Consider the following 20,710-nt stretch of genomic DNA (forward strand, 5'->3'; position numbering starts at 1 on the left):
GGACCCCCAAACTCCCCAGAGTTGGGGTAGTAAACATGGCTCTCTCACTAGTACTTCTGCAATGAAGCTAGGCTCTCAGGGAACCAGGCAGGGCAGAGCCAGCTACCAACGCAGAGGCGGAGGTCCTAGCCACGCTGCTTAGCAATTTAAAGGTTCATGCGGTCAGAAAAAGATTACAGATGTGCCCTAAAGAGAGATTCAGATGAAAAAAAAAATCCCTCTAAACAGGTTATAGTATGTTTTAAAATGTGCAAAGGCTTGGGAGAGAAAAGAAAAAAGGTATAGACAGTCAAAAAAAGAAATATATAGTTTTAAAATAATAAAATAAAGTCCTTTAAAAGGGAGTAAAGTATTATAAAAGAAAAAAGCCCCATAAAGATGGGAAATACACAGAGAGTCTGGATACTGTATGCTATTATGTTCTCTTTGAATTTTTTTGGCTTCTAAGAGACACTGGATTGTAACAGCTGCTAGATTAAACCAACCTATATATTTTAAAAATACCTTGACTTTAAATTTTAAGTCAAAAGGTATGTTGCTTTGGGGGAGAGGTTATGCTTTTATTTCCACAGGAAATGAGAAGCTGTAATTTTTTTTTTTTTTTTGCTTTAGTTAAAGAACAAAGCTTTTAATAAAGAGACTTTTCTAGACAATCTTTTTGGCAAAAAAAAAAAAAAAAAAAAAAGTGCCATGGCAAGCCACCACCCCGCAGCCCTGAGAGGAAATATATGTGTCACCAGCAGCTGTGGTCATTCCTGCAGCAGCTCAGAGGAAGAGGAAGCACTCAGTCCAAGGGTAAATCCAGGTCCACAGGTGAGATGGCCAGGATGCCCGCCCAGCCCCCATGGGCCTGGATCCAAGGCGCAAAGCTGTGTACATGTTCCACGCTGAGGCCGGCCAGGGTACCCCCCAGTCCAGCCACACGCCGGCTCAGCTCCATGGCCAGAGCCAGGCGGGTCAGTGGCTCCGGGGATGGCGGTGGGGGTGCCGGGCATGGCAGGGAGGGGCTCGCACAGCTTTGGGAGGAGCTGACTTCCCGGCTGGAGAAGAGTTCCACGAGGCGGGCGAAGGAGCCTGCTGACAGGCGAGCCAGCTTGCGGTGCAGAGCAGGATCAGAAGCTAGCTTTTGGTTGATGACTTCTGCCTCCTCCTCCAGCAAGGCTACCAGCCTCCTTAGCAGGGCTTCCTTTTCTGTGGGTGGGGGTCCCTGGAATTCTGGGCTGGGCGGAGATCTCAGTTGCTCTTGGACCAACTGTTCCAGACGCTGGGCAACCAGGGCATAGAAGTCTGAAGTCGCTGGACCAGGCTCAGAGCCATAGCAGGGGCGTAGGGGAAGGAAGCAGGGCCGAGAGGATTCCGGGGGAGGGGCTCCTCTCCCCAGGGGACAAGGGAGGCATCTTCGGAGGCGGCTCAGGAAATCTGTTGGCTCCTCTTGGGCAGGGCTCCTGGGTGGAGTTGGGACAGGGGACCCAGCAGCTTCACCTCGCCTAAGGAAAGCAGCCAGAACCGAACCTTCAGTGTGTCCTCTCGGAGCCCCAGCTCTTCAGAGCCGGCCATGGAGGCACCTGAAGGAGAGGACAAAGGATGAACTCAAGTGCAATGATATGCTCAAACCTCCGAGTCCCTAAAATGAAGAGGGCGCCAGACCGACTCCTAGAAGGTGGCCAAGGGCCAGTGAGAGAGCTGATTCCATCGAGCAAAAAGTCTGGAGAGAGCAGGGTCTAAGAGAGGAGATAGCTGAGTGCTTGGACTTTTATATCCAGGAGAGGGAAGGGGGTTTGGAGCTCCCAGCCTTGCATGCTGAAGGAGCCATTCATCGAGGTATTTCGAGAAGCTGTAATTTTATTCTAGGTTAAAGTAAATCAGGTTTAATTGGGGAAAACCCCTTGAAGTCCTGGCTACAGACATTTAAAAAAATAAACCTAGAAGAACTAGAAGACACATAACATATATTTCACCTGCTCAAACATAAAACAAACAAAAAAATCTTTAACTGACTTGTACACACCACATATTCATACTTGTCACGTATGTTAACTATAAAAATTTATGTATTTTCAGAACAAGAGGACCAAACACCAATGAAAACTGATGGCCCAGGTGACCTGCATTTCAAAATGCCTCTGTTACACTCTCCTCAGAATTCTGCATTCTAAATAGCTTCAAGGCTGCTTGCTGAGATGGTCCAACCTCACAGACTACTCCAGCCAGGAATTCATTATTATCCCATTTTTCTCAAGGTTCCCCCAAAGATACCAGCATTCCTAGACAATAGGAAGTAGTCTAGAGAATGATGTTATGGATGTTTGCTGTCATTTAAGAGGAGTTGGTTACAAGTTGTTATTGGTAATGGTCAGAAAAAAATCTGAACAAAGGAGATTAGATTCTGGGATCTTGTTCTGAAAAGAAAAAGTGGAGATATAGAAATGATAGGATATAAGGGTAGATTATTGAATCTACTTTAATCTGAAAAACAGCTATTAATCTCAAAATATTTTACATTGGTATGGATTTTGGTTTATTGATATAAACTTAGAGTTATCTTTACTATACTATATGTATGTTTCTACTCTTGTTTAGGGTATTGTGCTTATGCAGCTCATTTAAAAATGTAATATATAATTCAGAAATATAGATTAATAGTCATTTATAGTAATCTAACTGATAGTCATGTTAGGTATGTTTTCAAGGTCATACACATATATTTAGATAGATAAGTGGTCTTCAAATACTTCAGAGATCTACAGAATATGGCATTTAAGATGTTTTAATAATATAAGGCATTTTATGACAATGAGACATATCTGCTCCTGGCAGCACCAATCTATTTCAGAGAAGATGATGGCCATCAAAGAAACTCCATATAGAGTTTGCTTTATTTATGGCCAAGTTAGCCACTGGACAAGAAACTGCCCTTATCTCAATTGCTGACAGTATACTGTCCAAACTGGACCAGCAGGACACACACAAAAAAATCAACTGCCAAACTTTGCCAAGACAAGGTAGGATAGTCCTGCTTCTCAGAAAAATCTATCAGATATACTAGACCTATAGGCTAAAGATGGATGCCCCAATGTTGCAGAAGAACTTTGGGTGACTGTCCAGGCAGCCAAATGTCCCTGTCATTAGGTAACATTTCACTCTTTTGGGGTTTTTGATGGAGTTGAAGACTAGACAGTCACAGTTAAAGTTTTCCTTATTTATGATAAAAGGTAATTAGGTATAAAACCTTAGACTCACAAAGATAAGATAAATAATAGAGTACTTTCTCTAAATTTGCCAAATACAAATGGACTGTATACTGTAACTGTAATTCTTTCTTGATAACTGTTTTGTTGTATATAAATTTACTATGTTAAAGTCAAACCCTTTTTTATTTAGACAAAAAGGGGGAAATTCTGTGGAACAATCCTTCTGTATACTGTGTAAATTATGATGTGATTTGTTTAATAAAGAAGTTGACTGGCCAATAACTGGACAGGATAACATTAGACAGGAAAACCAGACTAAGGACACTGGGAAGAAGAAGGGCGGAGTCTGAGAGGTCTCCAGGAGATGCAGGGGAAGTGAGACATAATGCTGGAAGACAGGTAAAGCCATGAGCTACGTGGCAATACATAGATTAATAGAAATGGGTTAATTTATGTTGTAATAGTTAGTAATAAGCCTCAGCTATTGACCAAGCATTTATAATTAATATTGAGTCTCTGTGTCAGTTATTTGGGAACTGGCAACCGGGAAACAGAAGTCCACCAACAAAAGGTTTCCAAATACAGCAGGACAAATGCATACATGTGCTCATAGAGACTGTAGCAACATGTAAAAAGCCTGCAAGGTCTGGGCCTGACGGGGTCCCAGCGCTGATAATGGAAGTGGATATATCCCTAAAATAGAAGCTATTTCCAATTAACAACCACTAGCAAATGAAAAATTAGTTTTCTCCAACAGAGTCTCACTGTGTATACGGACTGCTCTTAAGGGCAGGTCCCATGCCCAGCACATGATCAACACAAAATGACCAACACAAAACTAACTATGATATTTTTAGAGTTTGTTTGTTTGTTTGTTGTTTTTTGTCTCACAGTGCTTTGTCTGGACATTTCTTTATTTTTTCTTTTCTCACCCTAAAGGTCTTTTGCTTAAAATGGTTTCTGATTTTGCATGTTTATGGAATTTCTGTGTTTGCCAGTGTGGGTGTATCTGTGTCTATGTGTGTTTCTTGTGCTTATTCTTTGGTTCTTTGTTTTTCTGTTTGTTTGCTTTATCCAATTTAGGTTTGTTTGTTTTTATTTCATCTTATTTTATTATTTTTTAGATTCCTGTTTGTTTTCTGATGAGAGAGAGGACAAAAGGGGTGTAGATTGGGGTTGGTAGGGAGAGGAGGATCTGGGAGGAGTTGGGGGAGAGGAATCATAATCAGAATAGACTGTATGAAAAACCTGTAGACTGCTGGTTGTTTTTAGAGACAGGGTTTCTCTGTGTAGCCCTGGCTGTCCTGGAACTCACAGAGAGGCACCGTCTCTGCCTCCTGAGTTCTGGGATTAAAGGAATGCACCACCACACCTGGCACAAAAACTTATTTTCAATAAAAATAAAATAAATAAGTGCCTCAAACATCTCGAGCAGAATCATATTTTTGAGACATAGCAAAAATAAATCCTGAAAAGTTATCAACATAAATATGAATACCTTTGAAATGACTAAAGGAAATTTAAATTTTTTTGAACCTATGACTATGGTTTATTTTTTTAAAGTTTTAGTAGCCAGTGTTTATAACTGCTACCAAAACTAGATGAATCACTTATGACAATTCTATTGAATTAAATGGAGGTTTAACACTGATAATTAAATTTTGAACTTTGAAATTTTAATACCATATTATCATCTTTAAGTCTCTTAAATCACTTTCTCAGACCCTCATGACTCCTGTCTTAGTTTGGGTTTCTATTGCTGTGAAGAGACTCCATGACCATGGTAACTCTTATAAGGGAAAACATTTAATGGGTGGCTTACATTTTCAGAGATCTAGTCCATTATCATCATGGTGTGACACAGTGGCACGCAGGCAGACATGGTGCTAGAGAAGTGTCCTAGGTCTTGACACACAGGCAACAGGAGTGGTCTGTCTCACTAGGTGTAGCTTGAGCATAGGGGACCTCAAAGCCCACCTCCACTGTGACACACTTCCTCCAACAAAGCCACACCTGCTCCAACAAGGCCACACCTCCCATGGTGCCACTCCTTTTGGGGGCCATTTTCTTTCAAACAGCTTACATTAGCCTTTTCTTCCCTTTCCATCTGGGAACAACCCATCATTTTAACCTTCATTTCAACTTACTTAAACATTTTATCTTTTTTCCCATGCAACACATCCATTCATTTTAGCTTTCACATATAAATCTTTTTATTAAAATTCTTTTCATGTTTAACATCCATTTGATCCTTTTGCTTACAGTTTGCTTGTTTCTTAATATCATGAGACATAAGGTACTTGGTTATTGAGAGTAGTCATTGCAAAAGAAAGCTTTTTCGAATCATCATTGGAACATGAAGGAATAGTGAAAAAGGAATTGTTAAGTCAGCAACAACATGGCTGTTTTGACTTTGCTTTTTTACTGAAACCTGTTTGTGAGTTTACCTATCATAGAAGGAAATCAGCGCTAGGAAAACTCAAGGCCTGACTTTTACACTTGAAACATTTATAGGTCTAATCAGAATTTGTATTTTTGTAAGTCAATGAAAGAAATAAGGTGGTAGCTACCTCTTGTCTTTTTATAACTTGTTGCAGAAGATTAACAATGTCCATTAAGTTCTTCATAGGTTTTGTCTGTTAGGGGAAGACTGAGTGTGTCTTAAAATCAAGGACTTCTACTTACTCATGTTATTTAAGCCCTTGTGACATTTATGAGCCTATTGGGAAGGTCCATTTTGTTGTTGTTGTTTTTTATTAACCAATATAGACTGGCAGGTAGTTGAGTCTTGGCTTGCAGCTTTTTATCTAAGAGACTCAGGTAATTTAAACTTTCCTTGAAAGATCTCAAATTTGTATCACCAGCAAGCAACACGTCTGTCCCGTGCACTCTAAGTTGTAAAGCCGGAAAGGTGAGGAGCTGATGGAGACCTGCTTGCTGCTATGGCAGAGGGTGGCAAGGTGGCTCACCTGTCTGGTGAAGATGGTGCTGGGACCAGGAGATTCTCAGAGACCAGAAAGGGAAAGTTCCAGAAGGAGTTGGATAAAAAGAAAGGGAAAAAGTCTAGTTTGGTGCTATATTCCTGCCCAATTACAGGGATGGGCACACTGAGGAAGGATCAAGTGACCTGGTGGCCCAGAGGGAACAGAGGAGAGGACTCATAACCCTAGGCTGGTGGTGCCAGCTGTCAACATCCATCACAGAGATCTGAGAACAATAGGTTTTGCCAGAGTGTACAGGAAATATGGACAAAGTAACCCCTGTGTCAATTAAAAATGACAGGGACTTACCAGATATCTGTGCAGTTACCCTGGGCTCTTCTGTGACCATCTCAATGGTTTTGGGGGAGGGATCCCTGGGCAGCGTCAGTCTGTGGCCACCAGGCCCAGAAGCTCTGAGGAATTCTCCTGTGGAGAGAGAACTTGGGGGATTTGATCGCCTTGGAGAGGAAAAGAAGGATGGTCACCCCTGCAGTGTCCTGCCTGTCCTGACAGTTTGGCCAGGGTCCTGGCAATGGGCAAGGCACAGGACAGTTCTTTTCCCAGTGACCAGTACTTCTACCAGAAGTGGGTCTCACATGGAGTCTGTTGGTGTTCCATCTCCTCTGGAGGTGGCCTTGGGGTTGCTTCTGGGAGCTGGTATTTCTGTCTATCACAGGAAGACTTTCAGGTCTTCCCTGCTCCTCCCTTCCATTAAACACTAAATGCCATAGTCAGCAGATCTCTCTGAGGGGGTTGAGGGTCATCATCTAGGATTTAAGTTTTCTCCTAATAACAGGAACTGACTGGGACAGGAAGTGAGAGCTGAGGACAAGCATGTCCTCTTGAGAACTAGGATTTAGTCTGGTGTGCTGAAGGAGAGCCTCTGAGAGTTGGGCAATGAACTCAGCAGGATTCTCATCTGGGCTCTGGGTGACTCGCCTCAGTTTGCCGAAATTTACCACCTTATGGGAGGCTTAATGGTATCCCAGAGTCTGAGGAGGGAAAGGTATAAGAGGAGTTGAAGAGTCTAATTTTGAGTGGGAAGAGCCCATGGTTGGTTAGAGGGAGGAGGTGAGATGGCATTGAAGAAAGGATGTCAGCAAGGAATCTCCAGGAGCAGAGAAAAGAAAGGAGGTAGGAGACTTAGGAGAGACTTTTTCCTTCTAGCTCCGGGAAGTAGATGCTGCAAACAGGAGCCTACCAGAAGGAGGGTTCCAGTGGCACACCTGAGTGGAGGAAACAGAGGCTGTAACCTCTTTCTCTATCCTGAGGACAGATGGGGTATGAATGGAGCCCAGGGAGAGCAACGTGGTAAGGGGTAAGCACAGTTAGTCTCAGTCCAAGGGCATCCCTGGGGACCAAGACCTGCCAGGGAGATGCCTGGAATCACAGGGGACAGGCATCCCTGTCCATTTAACGGGGTGCCTAAAAGGGTTTGGAAGACTGCCTGGCGTATCAATATGGCTTCTGTTGAGCAAGAGAGAGAGACTGGGCAAACACCTTCAAGAGAAAGACACCTACCCAAGTAGGCGAGGAGAGATGAGTGGGTACAGAAGGCAGAGAAGTGGCCAAAGAGATGGTCTGTTTGGAGTGGAATATGGTGGGGGGAAGAGGCCGGCAGAGACAAGTGATCCATGCTTAGCAAGGCCAAGTCAGCGGCTTGGTTCAGTTATAGGAGAGATTTCAGGGGTCCAAGTATCCCGTTCATGTTTTGACACCAAATGTAAGTGAGGCTCAGTGAAACCACTGGACTAGACCACCTCATGGGTAGAAAACACAGTTTTTTAGAAGGCAAACTGCAAAGCAGCCTCGGAGGGTAGAGAGCAACAGCTTAGGGGAGAGCAAGCAGGTTGTATGTGACAGTCTGCAGTGTGGAGCTTGAGCTGACACAGGCTTTTCAGGCTAATTGGGAATGAGATGCAGTCTGTCCCTGTCAGTTGACTGTTGGACGTGGAGGAGGGAAGCAGTGATGTTCCTGACAAACAGGAACCCATATTATGAGGTTTCTGAGGAACGCTGAGTTTAGGTTTCTGTTTACCTGATAGTAAGAACCTGGCCTAGGCTGGCCTGGGCTGCCATCTTAGGACATGGGCACTGCCATTTAGGGGTCCCCGACACTCCATCCTTAAGAGCCAGGGAACTCTGTCAAAACCTGTTATGATTTCTTCAACCTCTCAACCCTGGCTCTGTGTGTGTGTGTGTGTGTGTGTGTGTGTGTGTGTGTGTGTGTGTGTGTGTGTGTGTGCATTTGCACATGTGTGTTAGAGAACACTGCCCCCAAGCTTGGAACCTTATGTAATGGCCCTGCCTCTTAACTAGAGATGGCTCATTTTGAGTCTCAGTAAAATGAAATATGCATAAGAGAGTCAGATACTAACTCTACAGGTAAAGTTACCATCTCCAAGCATCCACCAGTTACATGTGAGCCTTCTGTGAGCAGACACAGAACAAATCCATCAGTTACATGTGATCCTGAGTGTGAGCAGACACAGAACAAATCCATCAGATACACACGAGCCAGTGTGTGAGCAGACACAGAACAAAGAGGGTGCACTAGAAGGTAGACTCAGATGGACGCGCTCCTTTCCAGGACTACTTCAGCTGGGGTCATTTAGCATCAAGACATGCCGCCATTACTGCTAGTTCTTGGAACCAGTTCCCCATGGGAGATTTCAGAGTAACTCTGTCATGCTAGTGTCTTCGATTAAATATTGTAGGATGGAATCTGCTAAAAGGCACTAGCAAACTAGTATTTGGATATGAACAGGCCATGTAGAAGCCCAACAATGCTTTCTTCATGACTTTTCTTCAGCTCCCTCAAGTAGAATGGGGATATTAAGACCATAGAAAACCTTGTAAAAATCAGGAGTGTACAAGCATTGCACAGAGCAGACACTGAAAATCTCTACATGGTCAGAAGCACTGACAAGATCTGAGGCTACCAGACCTTGACAGTTCTCAGGAAGTTCATGAGCCCAAAGGAGGCCACGGGACAAAAATCTTACTATAGTTTTATGTGGGTATATGAGCCTACAGGACGAGAGCTAATCTTATTACTCAGCGCAACACAAAGCTAGGTACCCAGTAGGTGATCAATAAACAGTAGTTGAACTGGAGAAGCCACAGCTGGTACATCCAGCCCTTTGCCTCCTCCGTAGTAAGGACAGGCAAGGAAGGAAGCAGTCCCATACGGCACACTGGTGGTGTGTGTTCTCTGCTGACTGCTTCATTCCAGCCTCACAAGGCTGAGTAAGAAGAGATGGTTTACCTTGCAGCCAGGTAGAATGAGGCTTCAAGAGGTGTGATTTAACCCTTCTGAGGTTAGGTAGCTTGTGAGTGATGGAGCTGGGCTTCACCCATAAGTCTATGTCCCTCTAATCTGCCAGATCACAGTGGTGGGAAGAGTCAGGGCGAGGGATGAACAGCAGAGAAAGCCAGAAGGCAGGAATCTTACTTGGTGCTTTCCCCAAACACTCAGCTCCTCTTAGCAAAAGCGCTGCTCAGATGTCTCCAGAACTGGTGAGTCACCAGTGGAGGAGTGGTCCCCAGACTGCAGGACAGAACTTCAGAACGCCTCCAACTGGAATCACAGGGACTGTAGCTGCCTAAACCAGAATCCAGGGGACTGTAGCTGCCTAAACCAGAATCCAGGGGACTGTAGCTGCCTAAACCAGAATCCAGGGGACTGTAGCTGCCTAAACCAGAATCCAGGGGACTGTAGCTGCCTAAACCAGAATCCAGGGGACTGTAGCTGCCTACAACCAGAATCCAGGGGACTGTAGCTGCCTAAACCAGAATCCAGGGGACTGTAGCTGCCTAAACCAGAATCCAGGGGACTGTAGCTGTCTACAACCAGAATCCAGGGGGACTGTAGCTGCCTACAACCAGAATCCAGGGGACTGTAGCTGTCTACAACCAGAATCCAGGGGACTGTAGCTGTCTACAACCACAACCACAGGGGACTGTAGCTGTCTACAACCACAACCACAGGGGACTGTAGCTGTCTACAACCACAACCACAGGGGACTGTAGCTGTCTACAACCAGAATCCAGGGGACTGTAGCTGCCTACAACCAGAATCCAGGGGACTGTAGCTGCCTACAACCAGAATCCAGGGGACTGTAGCCGTCTACAACAACCACAACCACAGGGGACTGTATCTTTCTACAGCCAGAATCCAGGGGACTGTAGCTGTCTACAACTTGACTCTGAACTTTCAGTCTCTAGAGCTGTGAGATCAATTTTTCTGTTTATGGTGATAAGTTGAGGCAGCCCTAGGAAATAAATGCAGAAGCCTCTTTGGAGCAGCCTCTAAGGTTCAGAGCATGCTCTCAACCACATGCTGGGAAAGCCCTCTAAGGTTCAGAGCCTGCCCTCAACCACATGCTGGGAATGCCCACAGACTCCATTGCTACCCTACCCCCAGCTCCTGAGGCTACTCTGCCTATTCCTATGAGATCAGGCTAGTTGAGGTCCCCACACACATCTCCCTGTTATTCCTTGCTTAGCTCTGAACACTCTTCCTGGATTCAATAAATGATATAATTCCCTGTGAATGCAAGCACCAGCATCCACCAGTGTGTGGAAGGTCCTAGAACAATCACTCCACTGTAGCGTGGGGGACAGAGACACTTGAGACTGTGCTGTGCTCACAGAAGAGGCAGAGCGGGACCATGAGAAGACTACATTTAACACCAGACTGTGCAAATGGCTGTTTTCTTCCAGTCCTGTGGCTGTGGGGCAGTCACTTGATCTCTAAGCCTTGGTGACTTCATCTACAATATGCAAAAGAGAACATCTGTCCCCTGAGGTTACTACAACCTTAAATGAGATGACATGCTTGGAGTGCCTGGCACATTGAATATAATAATGTTGGCTCATTTCATCTTCATCATTAAATTCTCTGAAATGGGACAGTTCACGGCATGAATCATAGCACAACATGAGGGCAGAGACACAGATGGGAGACTCATGGAGTTTCTTCAACAAACCTATTCTTCTATCTTCTACAGACATTTCCACCACATCTGGTGCTCCACAAATGGAGTCTGGCCTAACCAGCCCTCCATGGTTTTATCTGTCTTCAATCCAGCACCCGCCATTACCCAATAAGTGAAATTATCCAATATGTGAAATGATCCATTAGTCACTTTAAAAGTGCATCAGCATGATGTTTGTATGGAGTCAGAAATCTATACTAATTCTTTTTCTCTTTGCTTTTAGTTTTTATTTCCATTTTATTTCTTCAGTTCCCATTTAATATAACTTGTGCTTGGATGTATTTACACTAACCGTAATATTTCTTTTAAACAAAATTATTATTACTTAGTAACATATTTCTATATACCATGCATTAGTTATGTTTCCTAATTTCTGTGACCAAATACTTTCTTTAAGAGCAATTTAGGGGAAAAAAAGAGCAGTTTAGGGAGACGGTTTCTTTTGGTTCATGGTTTGCGGGTAGAACCCATCCTAGCAGGGGAAGCCAGGTTGCATGAGTGTGAGGTAGCTGGCCACATCATATCTAGTCGGGAAGCAGAGAGAGAGGAGTGCTGGTGCTCAGCTGCCTTCTTCCATCCCCCTTTATTCAGCATGGGACCTCAGTCTGTGGAAGGCACTACCGCGTTCTGATAGAGTGTCTTTCTTTGGTCAGATCCCCTGGAAACACCCTCACAAAACTGCCCAGAAGTGTGACCCAGGTGATTCTAGAATCAAATAGACAACGAAGACTACCCCTCACATACCATAAGGCCCCAAATGTTAAAAACTTTCTTTTGAATTGAATCATTGAATAATGTCTATTATTAATGTATATATTATGGATTTTCATAGTTACATTAAAATTAATTCTTTGAAAATGGAACAAAAATTAAAGTGTAAGAGTAGCTTAAAAGCAAAGTGTTTCACGTGCAGTTAAACCAACAGCCACTGTGAGGGCTGAAAGGTCATAGGCCACTCCTCTCTCCATAAGCTCCTAAAAGCCTGCACCCAGCTCCACTGTTCTGTTCCAGGCATGGAATCAGCTCCAGGCTCTGACCATAGTCAGCAGAGACACAGAACAGCACCAGGCCTCCAGGCACTCCCAACCTTAGCCTCTCCCCACACCGGAAGCTTGCAGAGCAGGACTCTACAGGCCTTGGCAGGGGCGAGCATGAGCATCTGAGTGTGAATTCCAACACCATCTCAGCTGTCTGTTTCCTACCTTGCTTACTTAGGAGGTTAGGAGATGGGCAGTTTGAATAAGCCAGGTAGCCCAAGGACTGACATCCTAGAGGTGTGCTGAATCATTAGAGGGTCTGCATTCTCCACTGCCCCCCCCCAAATCTCCTATAGGGAAAAATAACTTCTGTGAAAATACAGCAAACTCAAATATCAATTTGGTTTCTGCCAGCAATTCAGTGAGCTGTTTGTGTAACTTTCCTAAGCATACTGCTAAGGCACACAGCACTCTGTGACCTTCACAGAACAATTAGCTTTAAGCAACTGCTAGGAGATTTCCCCTCAGGCTCTGTGGTATTTGATGATGCAATCACTCAGCTCAAAAACTTTGTTCTTTATTTTATTATAAGTCAGCCATATGCTGCAAAAATGTGCGCCAGGCCTCCCAGATTCCACCCACACTGCCCTGACCACTTTGTTTCGCAACAACACACAGCTGGGCCTCAGCAGCCAGCCCCATTCCTTCTTCCAGGGCCCCAGGACTAGAGTGCTGGACACAACAGCTCCAAAAGTCACAGGTGCAAGGTCACACACACTCCCCTGCTCCCCCGGATAATCAGACCCTCAAGTTCTTTCATTTCCAAAATAAAATTATTGTAAAAGGTAACATGTGTTCTGGGAGTATACAGAGAAGCCAAAAAGCAGACTATGGAAGTACCACGTGACCCTGCAATCTTGTGCCCAGGATTTACCCAAAGCACTAACCAAGATCTTAATAGAGATAGAGGAACACAAGCATTGCAGCGCTGTTCCCAGTTCTCCAGACTCGGAGCTGTGATCAGATGAATGGGTAAAGAAAACGCAGTGTGTACATACACCTCCTGCGATTGGTGTGATTCAGTATCTTAAAAGAAGGAAATTGGGCTGCGGAGATGGTTCTGTAGATAAAGTGCAAGTGTGAGGAGCTGAGTTCAGATTCCCAGCACCCTCAGAAAAGCTGAGAGGAAACTTCACTTGGGGGAATGAGGGAAGGGCAGAGCCAGGCGGTTCTGAGGTCCAATGGTCAGCCACTCCAGCAAGTTCAGGGAGTGAACCTGTCTCCGAAGCTAAGGCAGAGAGCAGCAGAGGAAGACTCCTGGTGGTGATGATCTCTGGCTTTCAGATGTGGATGAGCATACCTGCATCTGCATAGGCACAATGCACATGAAGTATTTAATATGCTACACTGAGGACATTTTGCTAAATGAACTAAGCCAGTGTCTGAAAGATTATATTGCACAAATCCACTTACATTCAGAATCTCCAAGAGCCAAGTATATGAAATGAAAAAATGCAATAGTGGTTACCAGCAACTGGGAGACTATGGAGTTACTCATCAACAGCAGATGAATAAGCTCTTAAAGGTGTGCTGTGCAACGCTGTGTCCATAGCAAGAAGTAATGTACACTTAAAATCTGGCTATAAAAGATCTCACGTTAAGTGCTTACACCTCAGTATAATATATTTTAAGGGAAGGCAGAAGGGCAAGGGAAGGGCTCAGTGTTTAAGAGTCTTGCTGCTCTTCAGAAGACCTGCGTTTGGTTCCCAGCACCCACATCAAGTGTCTCACAACCGTCTAACTCCAGCTCCAGGGGATCCAATGCCCTCTAGCCTCCACAGGTACCTGCAGGCACGTGGTCTGCATGAACTCAGGGGCGCACACATACACATCAGACACAAAATGAATAAACTTTAAAGAAAGGAAAGCAGAAAATACAATTCTCACCCTTATCGCCCAGCAATGTTTAGAATCCCCTACCGCAGGACGCTCAAATGAGGTCTCGTCCGGTTACACAGCACTTAGTTGTCCCTGACAGATTCACTCACACCACCTGCTGTCAGTTTACCACAGATGTGATTTCTGGGAGGGCCATCACCGAGTCAAAGAGCTGGCAGGGCTTCAACGCTTTTCACTCAAGCCACCCTGCAAAAAACCCACCTGCTCTCCTTCCAGCAAGTGTGGACTGCCCCCACCGGCCTCTGCTACGACTGGGAATTGTGGCTTTTAGAAGTTAGGACTTTTACGTAATTCTTTTTGGACCCCTCTGACTCTTGCTGAGGTAGAACACGGTTCCATGGATGGCTGGTCCTTTGTATTTCTTCTTGTGTGAAATTTCCTGTTTAAATATGCTGCTCATTTCCCATTTCCCTTCCGTGTTCCTCATCTGTTTCTTGTCGGTTTGTGAAAGTACAGTACATGAGGCCACCCACCAAGTGTGTGTACTGCGCACAGATCTCTTGGGTTACTGCAGGTATTTTAACTTTATGGCTCTGGCTTACGCACAGTTCTGGTCCAGGGTCCCAGAGATCTGCATTTCCAGCCTCTGATGAGACTGGTGCCTCTTCACATCCTGTGTGGACATCAGCGTCAGCTGAGAGGCCTGAACGCACTTCCGTCCCCATAGTTAATCTAAGTATTCAGCAGGCAGACATGTCGGCTGTGTACAGGCAGTTGGATTCGGTGCTTAAGAGATTATTTCTGGTTCACGATGGCTCCTATAAAGCTCAGGACGAAGGGCTGGTGTGACATCGGAGGCGGTCCCCCATTTAACCCTCAGGACAACTTTTAATGTTGATCATTTCTCGCATTTTACAGATGAGGTAATGGAGGCTCAAGGCCTTGCAGTCACTTAACCTAACGTCACCTAGCAGGTAATCAAATGGAAACTGATGTTCAAACTCTCTTTAGAAAAGTCGGCAGGACTGGACCAGGGAAAGGGAATAAATTATGTGTGAGTTGGAGTCTGCCTTTATTAAAATGCTTGATTATTTTACACATCATTTGATTTTTTTCCATTCATTTTGATTTTTAAAAAATGCATTACATTGAGGGGAGTGGGAGATGGCTCAGTGGTTAAGAACACCACCTTCTCTTTCAGAGGACCTGGGTTTGATCCCCAGCACCCACATGGCTGCTCACAATTGTCTGTAACTCCAGTCCCGAGGGACCCAATGCCCTCTTCTGGCCTCTATGGGCACCAGACACCCATGTAGTGCTCAGACATACATGTAGGCAAAGCATCCACACACACTTTTTTAAGGAATATATTTCACACTGCGCTAGGACAAGGCTCAGTGGCTCCTCAGAGAAAGCAATGCAGCTTAGTGAGCTCTGGGTTTGACTGAGAGACTCTGACACACCTACATTTGTGTATGTGCACCCCACCACCACCACATGAATATTCACAAACGTGCATGCGCACACAGGAAAATGTGTTATATTAATGTATTATTTAGTGTCGAATTTCATGGCAAAGTACGAGCTTCACTTGTTACCACACCCACCTGCTGTACCTCGTGGGGACAGAATCTACATCCATCTCAGAATCTGCAGGTGAAAGGTTGTCACATAAGGGCTCCTGTATTGGACGTTGACTTATGCACATTCCCAGGATGCATTATTCTGTGATAAAGCATTACTTCCTGTGCGGCCTGGGCTCCTGGAAGGTGCAGAAGGTAACACAGACTTTCCCCAGCCTCAAGTACTGAGAGGAAACAGGCTTTTCCTCACAGCCTTGTATCCAGCTGAGACAAGTGCTACTGAGTATGGCGGCGCTTCTAAGGCTAGAGAGAGAAGGGGGTCCTGAGGAAGAGCACGTCTCAGCTCTGATCTGAGGGGTCTGCCCAGGATGCCCCATGACCCATTCTGCCCAGCTCCCCAGGGCTCTCACAGTCCCATTCACTTCTAACTCTCTCTCCACTAAGACCCATACACTCCCCATCTCAGCCTGGAAAGCAGCCTGAGAGCTAACCACATTCCCACCTGCCTGAGCAGTCTGCTCCAGCAGCCACATGACTGAAGGAAAAGGGCCAGGAGCCCAACGCCTGAAAACAGGCCCAACCGACAGGCTTCAGTTCCTGGAATCATAGCAGAGAGGCAGCTGGCAGTGGTGGGGACTTGAACTCGGGCTCTGTCCTGCAGGGAGAGGTTCAAAGTTCAGGAAGCCTATCTGGGTTAACTGCCACCCCATAGAAGAAAGAGGATTAAAAAGGAAGCCAGGCCCGAGGTCCCTGGCTTCACCCTAGGAGTCCTCCTGTTCCACAGCATGAGGGACAATTCCTGCTCAGGACCTCCTGGTTTTGACATACCCATCCCCTTCTTGGTAGTAGCTTGAGCTTTTCTGGCTGTCATAGATTGGACATCCCCCAAACTTGGTGTGTTAGCTTGTTCATCAATAGGGAGGTAAGAAGTGATGAATCTTCATGCTTTAGGGCCTCCTGGGAAGTAAGTCACTGGGGCACCACCTTTGCAAGGGGTTAAAGCTGCCTCAAATAGTCAGTTCTCATGAGGGCAAGCTGTTACAGGTGAGCCCATGCAATTGGACATTTCCTGTCCCTACCTCCAGTTCCCAAATACCCATAGCCACTTCTCAAATTACCACACAGAGGCTTATATTAATTATAAATGCTCAGCCATAGTTCAGGTTTATTACTAATTAGCTCTTACACTTTAATTAACCCATAATTCTTACCCACATGGCTTGGCACCTTTTCTCAGTTCGGCATTCTCATCTTGCTTCTCTGCATTTGTCCCCATTCTCTGACCCTGCCCTTCTCCTTCCCATCATCCTTAGTTTGGCCACCTGCCTATACTTCCTGCCTGGCTACTGGCCAATCAGCATTTTATTAAACCAATTTGAGTAACAGATATTTACAGTGTACAAAAGATTATTTCACAGCATTTCTCCCTTTTGTCTAATTAAAGGGAAGATTTTTAGCTTTAACATAGTAAGAATATATACAACAAAACAGTTATCAAGTAAGAATTGCAGCTACAATATCTGGTCTATTTGTATTTGGAAAAATTAGAGAAAATACTCTATTATCTATCTTATCTTGGTGAGTCTAAAGTTTTGTACTTAATTTACTTTCTATAATAATTAAGGAAAACTATAATTACAACTATTTAGTCTATGACTCCATCAAAGACCCCAGAAGGGTGAAATGCTACCTAATGACAGGGACATCAGGCTGCCTGGACAGTCACCCAAGGTTCCTCTGTAACATTGGGGCATCTAACTCTGGCCTACAGGCCTAGCATATCTGACAGACTTTCCTGTGAAGCAGAGAATTTTGAAGGACTGTCCTACCTTGTCTTGGCAAAGTTTGGCAGTCACCTTTCTTGTGTCCTACTCTCCAGTTTGGACAGTAACTGTCAGCAATTGAGGCAAGGGCATTTTCTTGCCCAGTGGCTAACTTTTGCCACAAAGAAAGTAAACTCCACATGGAGTTTCTTCGATGCCCATCATCTTCTCTGAAGTGCATTGGTACTGCCAGGAGCAGGTGTGTCTCACTGTCATAAAAATTCTAGGTTATTAAAACATTTTAAATGCCATATTCTGCAGGTCTTTGCAGTGTTTGAAGATTCCCTATCTATCTGAAATATATCTCTGTTTGACCTTGAAAATGTATCTAACATGACTATAAGTTTGCTATGATAGAGAACGATTAATCTTTATTTCTTAATTACAAGTCACATTTTAAATGAGCTGCATACACATAATACCCTAAACAAGAGTAGAAAAATACATACAGTATAACAAAATTAAATTTGTGTTAGTAAACTAAAACCTATACCAATGTAAAATATTTTGAGATTAACAGTTGTTTTCTGGATTAAAGTAGATTCAATAATCTACCCTTTTATCCTATCATTTCTATATCCCCCCTTTTTCTTTTCAGAACAAGATCCCTGAATCTAATCTTCTTTGTTCAGCTTTTTTCCTGACCATTATCAATAACAACTTGTAACCAACCCCCCCAAATGATAATAAATATCCATAATTCATTTTTTGGGAATGTGGGCATCCTTTCTAGACTACTTCCTGATGATGGGGGCATTTGCAATCTTTGGAGGACCTGAGAAAATTTAAGATAATTGTTAAGTCTTAGCTGTAGTATTCTGTGAGACTGGATCATCTCAGTCAGCAGCCCAGAAGCTTTTCTGGATGCTGGATCTTCTGGGCCATCATTTTCATTGGTATCTTGTCCTTTTGTTCTGAAAATATATACATTTTTAAAGGTAACATACATATCTGTATTAGTACAAGTATAGACTGTGCACTGTACACAAGTCAGCCAAAGATGATTTTTTTGTTATGTGTTTGAGCAGGTAAAATATACATCATGTGTCTTGTAGTCCTTCTAGGTTTATTTTTTTTATTTATGTAGTCAGGATTTCAGGGGTCTTCCTCCATCAAACCTGATTTTCTTTAACCCAGAATGAATCTACAACCTCTCATTTTCTGTGGAAATAAAAGCAAAGCCTCTCCCCACATAGTAACACATATTTTGACTTAAACTTTGTAGAAAATGTATTTTTAAAATATACAGATGAGTTAATCTAGCAGCTTTCATAATCAAATGTCTCTTAGCAGTTTTCATTTGTTCATCAGTAGTCAAAAAATTTAAAGACAACACAATAACATACAGTATCCAGACTCTATGTATTTCCCATCTTTATGAAGCTTATTATTTTTTTATTACTCTTTCCTTTTTAAGAACTTTCTCTACGTTTTTCTTTTCTCTCCCAAGCCTACGTATATTTTTAAACACACTTAACCCGTTTAGAGGGTTTTTCAGTTTTTGTTTTGTCTGAATCAACTGCTGAGTGGAGTGGCAGCTTTGGTGGCTAGCTCCTTCCCACGGTTCCCTGAGAGGCTAGTCTTACGGTGGAGCCACATTTGCTGCCGGCACTGGGAGCCGTGCTAACCACCCCAACTCTGGGAAGTCTCTAGGTCCATGCAGTGGGCCACCTGCTGCTCATAAACACCATTTAAGTGTTTGGTAGTAGGGCCTCTTAAAAGAGCCGCCCATTTTTGCACTACGACCGAGCCAGGAAGCCGTCACTTAAAGCAGCCGTGCCTCTGCTCACCACCAGCAAAGAAAAGGTGGCAACCAAGAAGCCTGCTTGACTCCGCTCTTGTGTGTCCTTTTTTAAGCTTTGTGAGGTTTTATGTGGAAATTTTGGTACACGTTAGAATGCCATATGCAATCAGTTTCTTTTCTTTTCTTTTTTTTTTTTTTTGATTTCCAAAATGCATCACTTTATTTTTCCCCATGAGGTGGCCACACATTATAAACTCTGAGCACATGACAATCACATGATCTCTTCAGTGAGCTCCCAGGTAGATCCTGGCTCTCCTGGAGCTTGGAGTCCTGAGGTTTCAAATGTTAAAGCTTTCACCACAGCCACAAGTCCCTTTGATGTTGGGGTTATTGAAAACAAACTCACTGGACAGTTTGTCTTCCACATAGTCCATTCTGTTCCTAAAAGTGTTAACTGTGCTTTCTTTTCGATGAACACTCTGACTCCATCTTGAATAACTTCTTCATCAGAATCTCCTTTTGTCTTTGTATACTCTAGGGTGTAAGAGAGGCCATTACAGCCCCTGGTTCACACACCAACTTTCAGACCCACATGCTCTGGCTTGTCTTTAAGAAGCTGTTTTATCTTGTTCACAGCTGAGGGGGTCAGCGTCAGCGCCGCCCGTGTGGCCTGCAGCTTCCTCTTGCTCAAGGCCCGCACTGTGGCGCGGACCAACGACGCCGACATGTCCACGACAGACATGTCCACGTCGCGGCGCCCGCAGCCTCGGGCCGGAGCGTGATAGCTCAGCCTCTCTCCATGGACACGGCTCGCAATCAGTTTCTTAAACCAATTCAAATGACCAATCTTTGCAGTGTACAAGAGCATTATTTCACATCAAGCCCACCCCATGTTTGGCCCTTTCTGTATGCAGAAATTCCTTTTTTCTTTTTCTGCCATGTGATGCAGCTAAGGTGTGTGTGTGTGTGTGTGTGTGTGTGTGTGTGTGTGTGTGTGTGTGTGCATGTGTGTATGTGTATGTATGTGTGTGTATATGTGTGTATGAGTGTATGTGTGTATATATGTTTGTGTATGTGTGTATGTGTGTGTGTGTATGTGTGTATAGGTATGTGTATATGTGGGTGTGTATGTGTGTATATGTGTGTGTATATATGTTTGTGTATGTGTCTGTGTGTAGGTATGTGTGTATGTGTGTGTAGGTGTGTGTGTGTATGTGTGTATGTATGTGTGTATGTGTGTGTATATGTGCGTGTATATGTGTGTGTATGTGTGTGTATATGTGTAAGTGTGTATGTGTGTGTGTATGTGTATGTGTGTAGGTGTGTGTCTATGTGTGTGTGTGTGTGTGTGTGTAGATGGCTATCACATGAGGCCAAACACACGAGCTACTCTGATTTTGGACTTTCATTTCCAAACCATGAGCTGTTAAGAAGTCTCTCTTCTTTGTAAGCAACCTGATCTTTCACGGTTTTGTTGTTGCTGATTTTGAGACAGGGTTTTACTCACTCTGT

At 44.1% G+C, this 20,710-nt stretch overlaps 1 protein-coding gene and 1 pseudogene across 1 annotated transcript; both read right to left on the minus strand.

Moving 5' to 3' along the window:
* Window positions 1-697: 697 nt before the first annotated feature.
* On the minus strand, window positions 698-1,777 carry LOC128116198 (bcl-2-like protein 12). The gene is given in 2 exon segments (XM_052747397.1): window positions 698-1,507; window positions 1,510-1,777. Coding segments are annotated over 2 exon segments (771 nt in total). The 5' UTR covers window positions 1,558-1,777; the 3' UTR covers window positions 698-784.
* Window positions 1,778-19,395: 17,618 nt separating this feature from the next.
* On the minus strand, window positions 19,396-19,926 carry LOC128116199 (iron-sulfur cluster assembly 1 homolog, mitochondrial-like; annotated as a pseudogene).
* Window positions 19,927-20,710: the final 784 nt, after the last annotated feature.

The sequence above is a fragment of the Peromyscus californicus genome, unplaced genomic scaffold (assembly GCF_007827085.1).
Source record: "Peromyscus californicus insignis strain IS unplaced genomic scaffold, ASM782708v3 Scaffold_20__1_contigs__length_68692818, whole genome shotgun sequence".
Classification (NCBI taxonomy): Eukaryota; Metazoa; Chordata; class Mammalia; order Rodentia; family Cricetidae; genus Peromyscus; species Peromyscus californicus.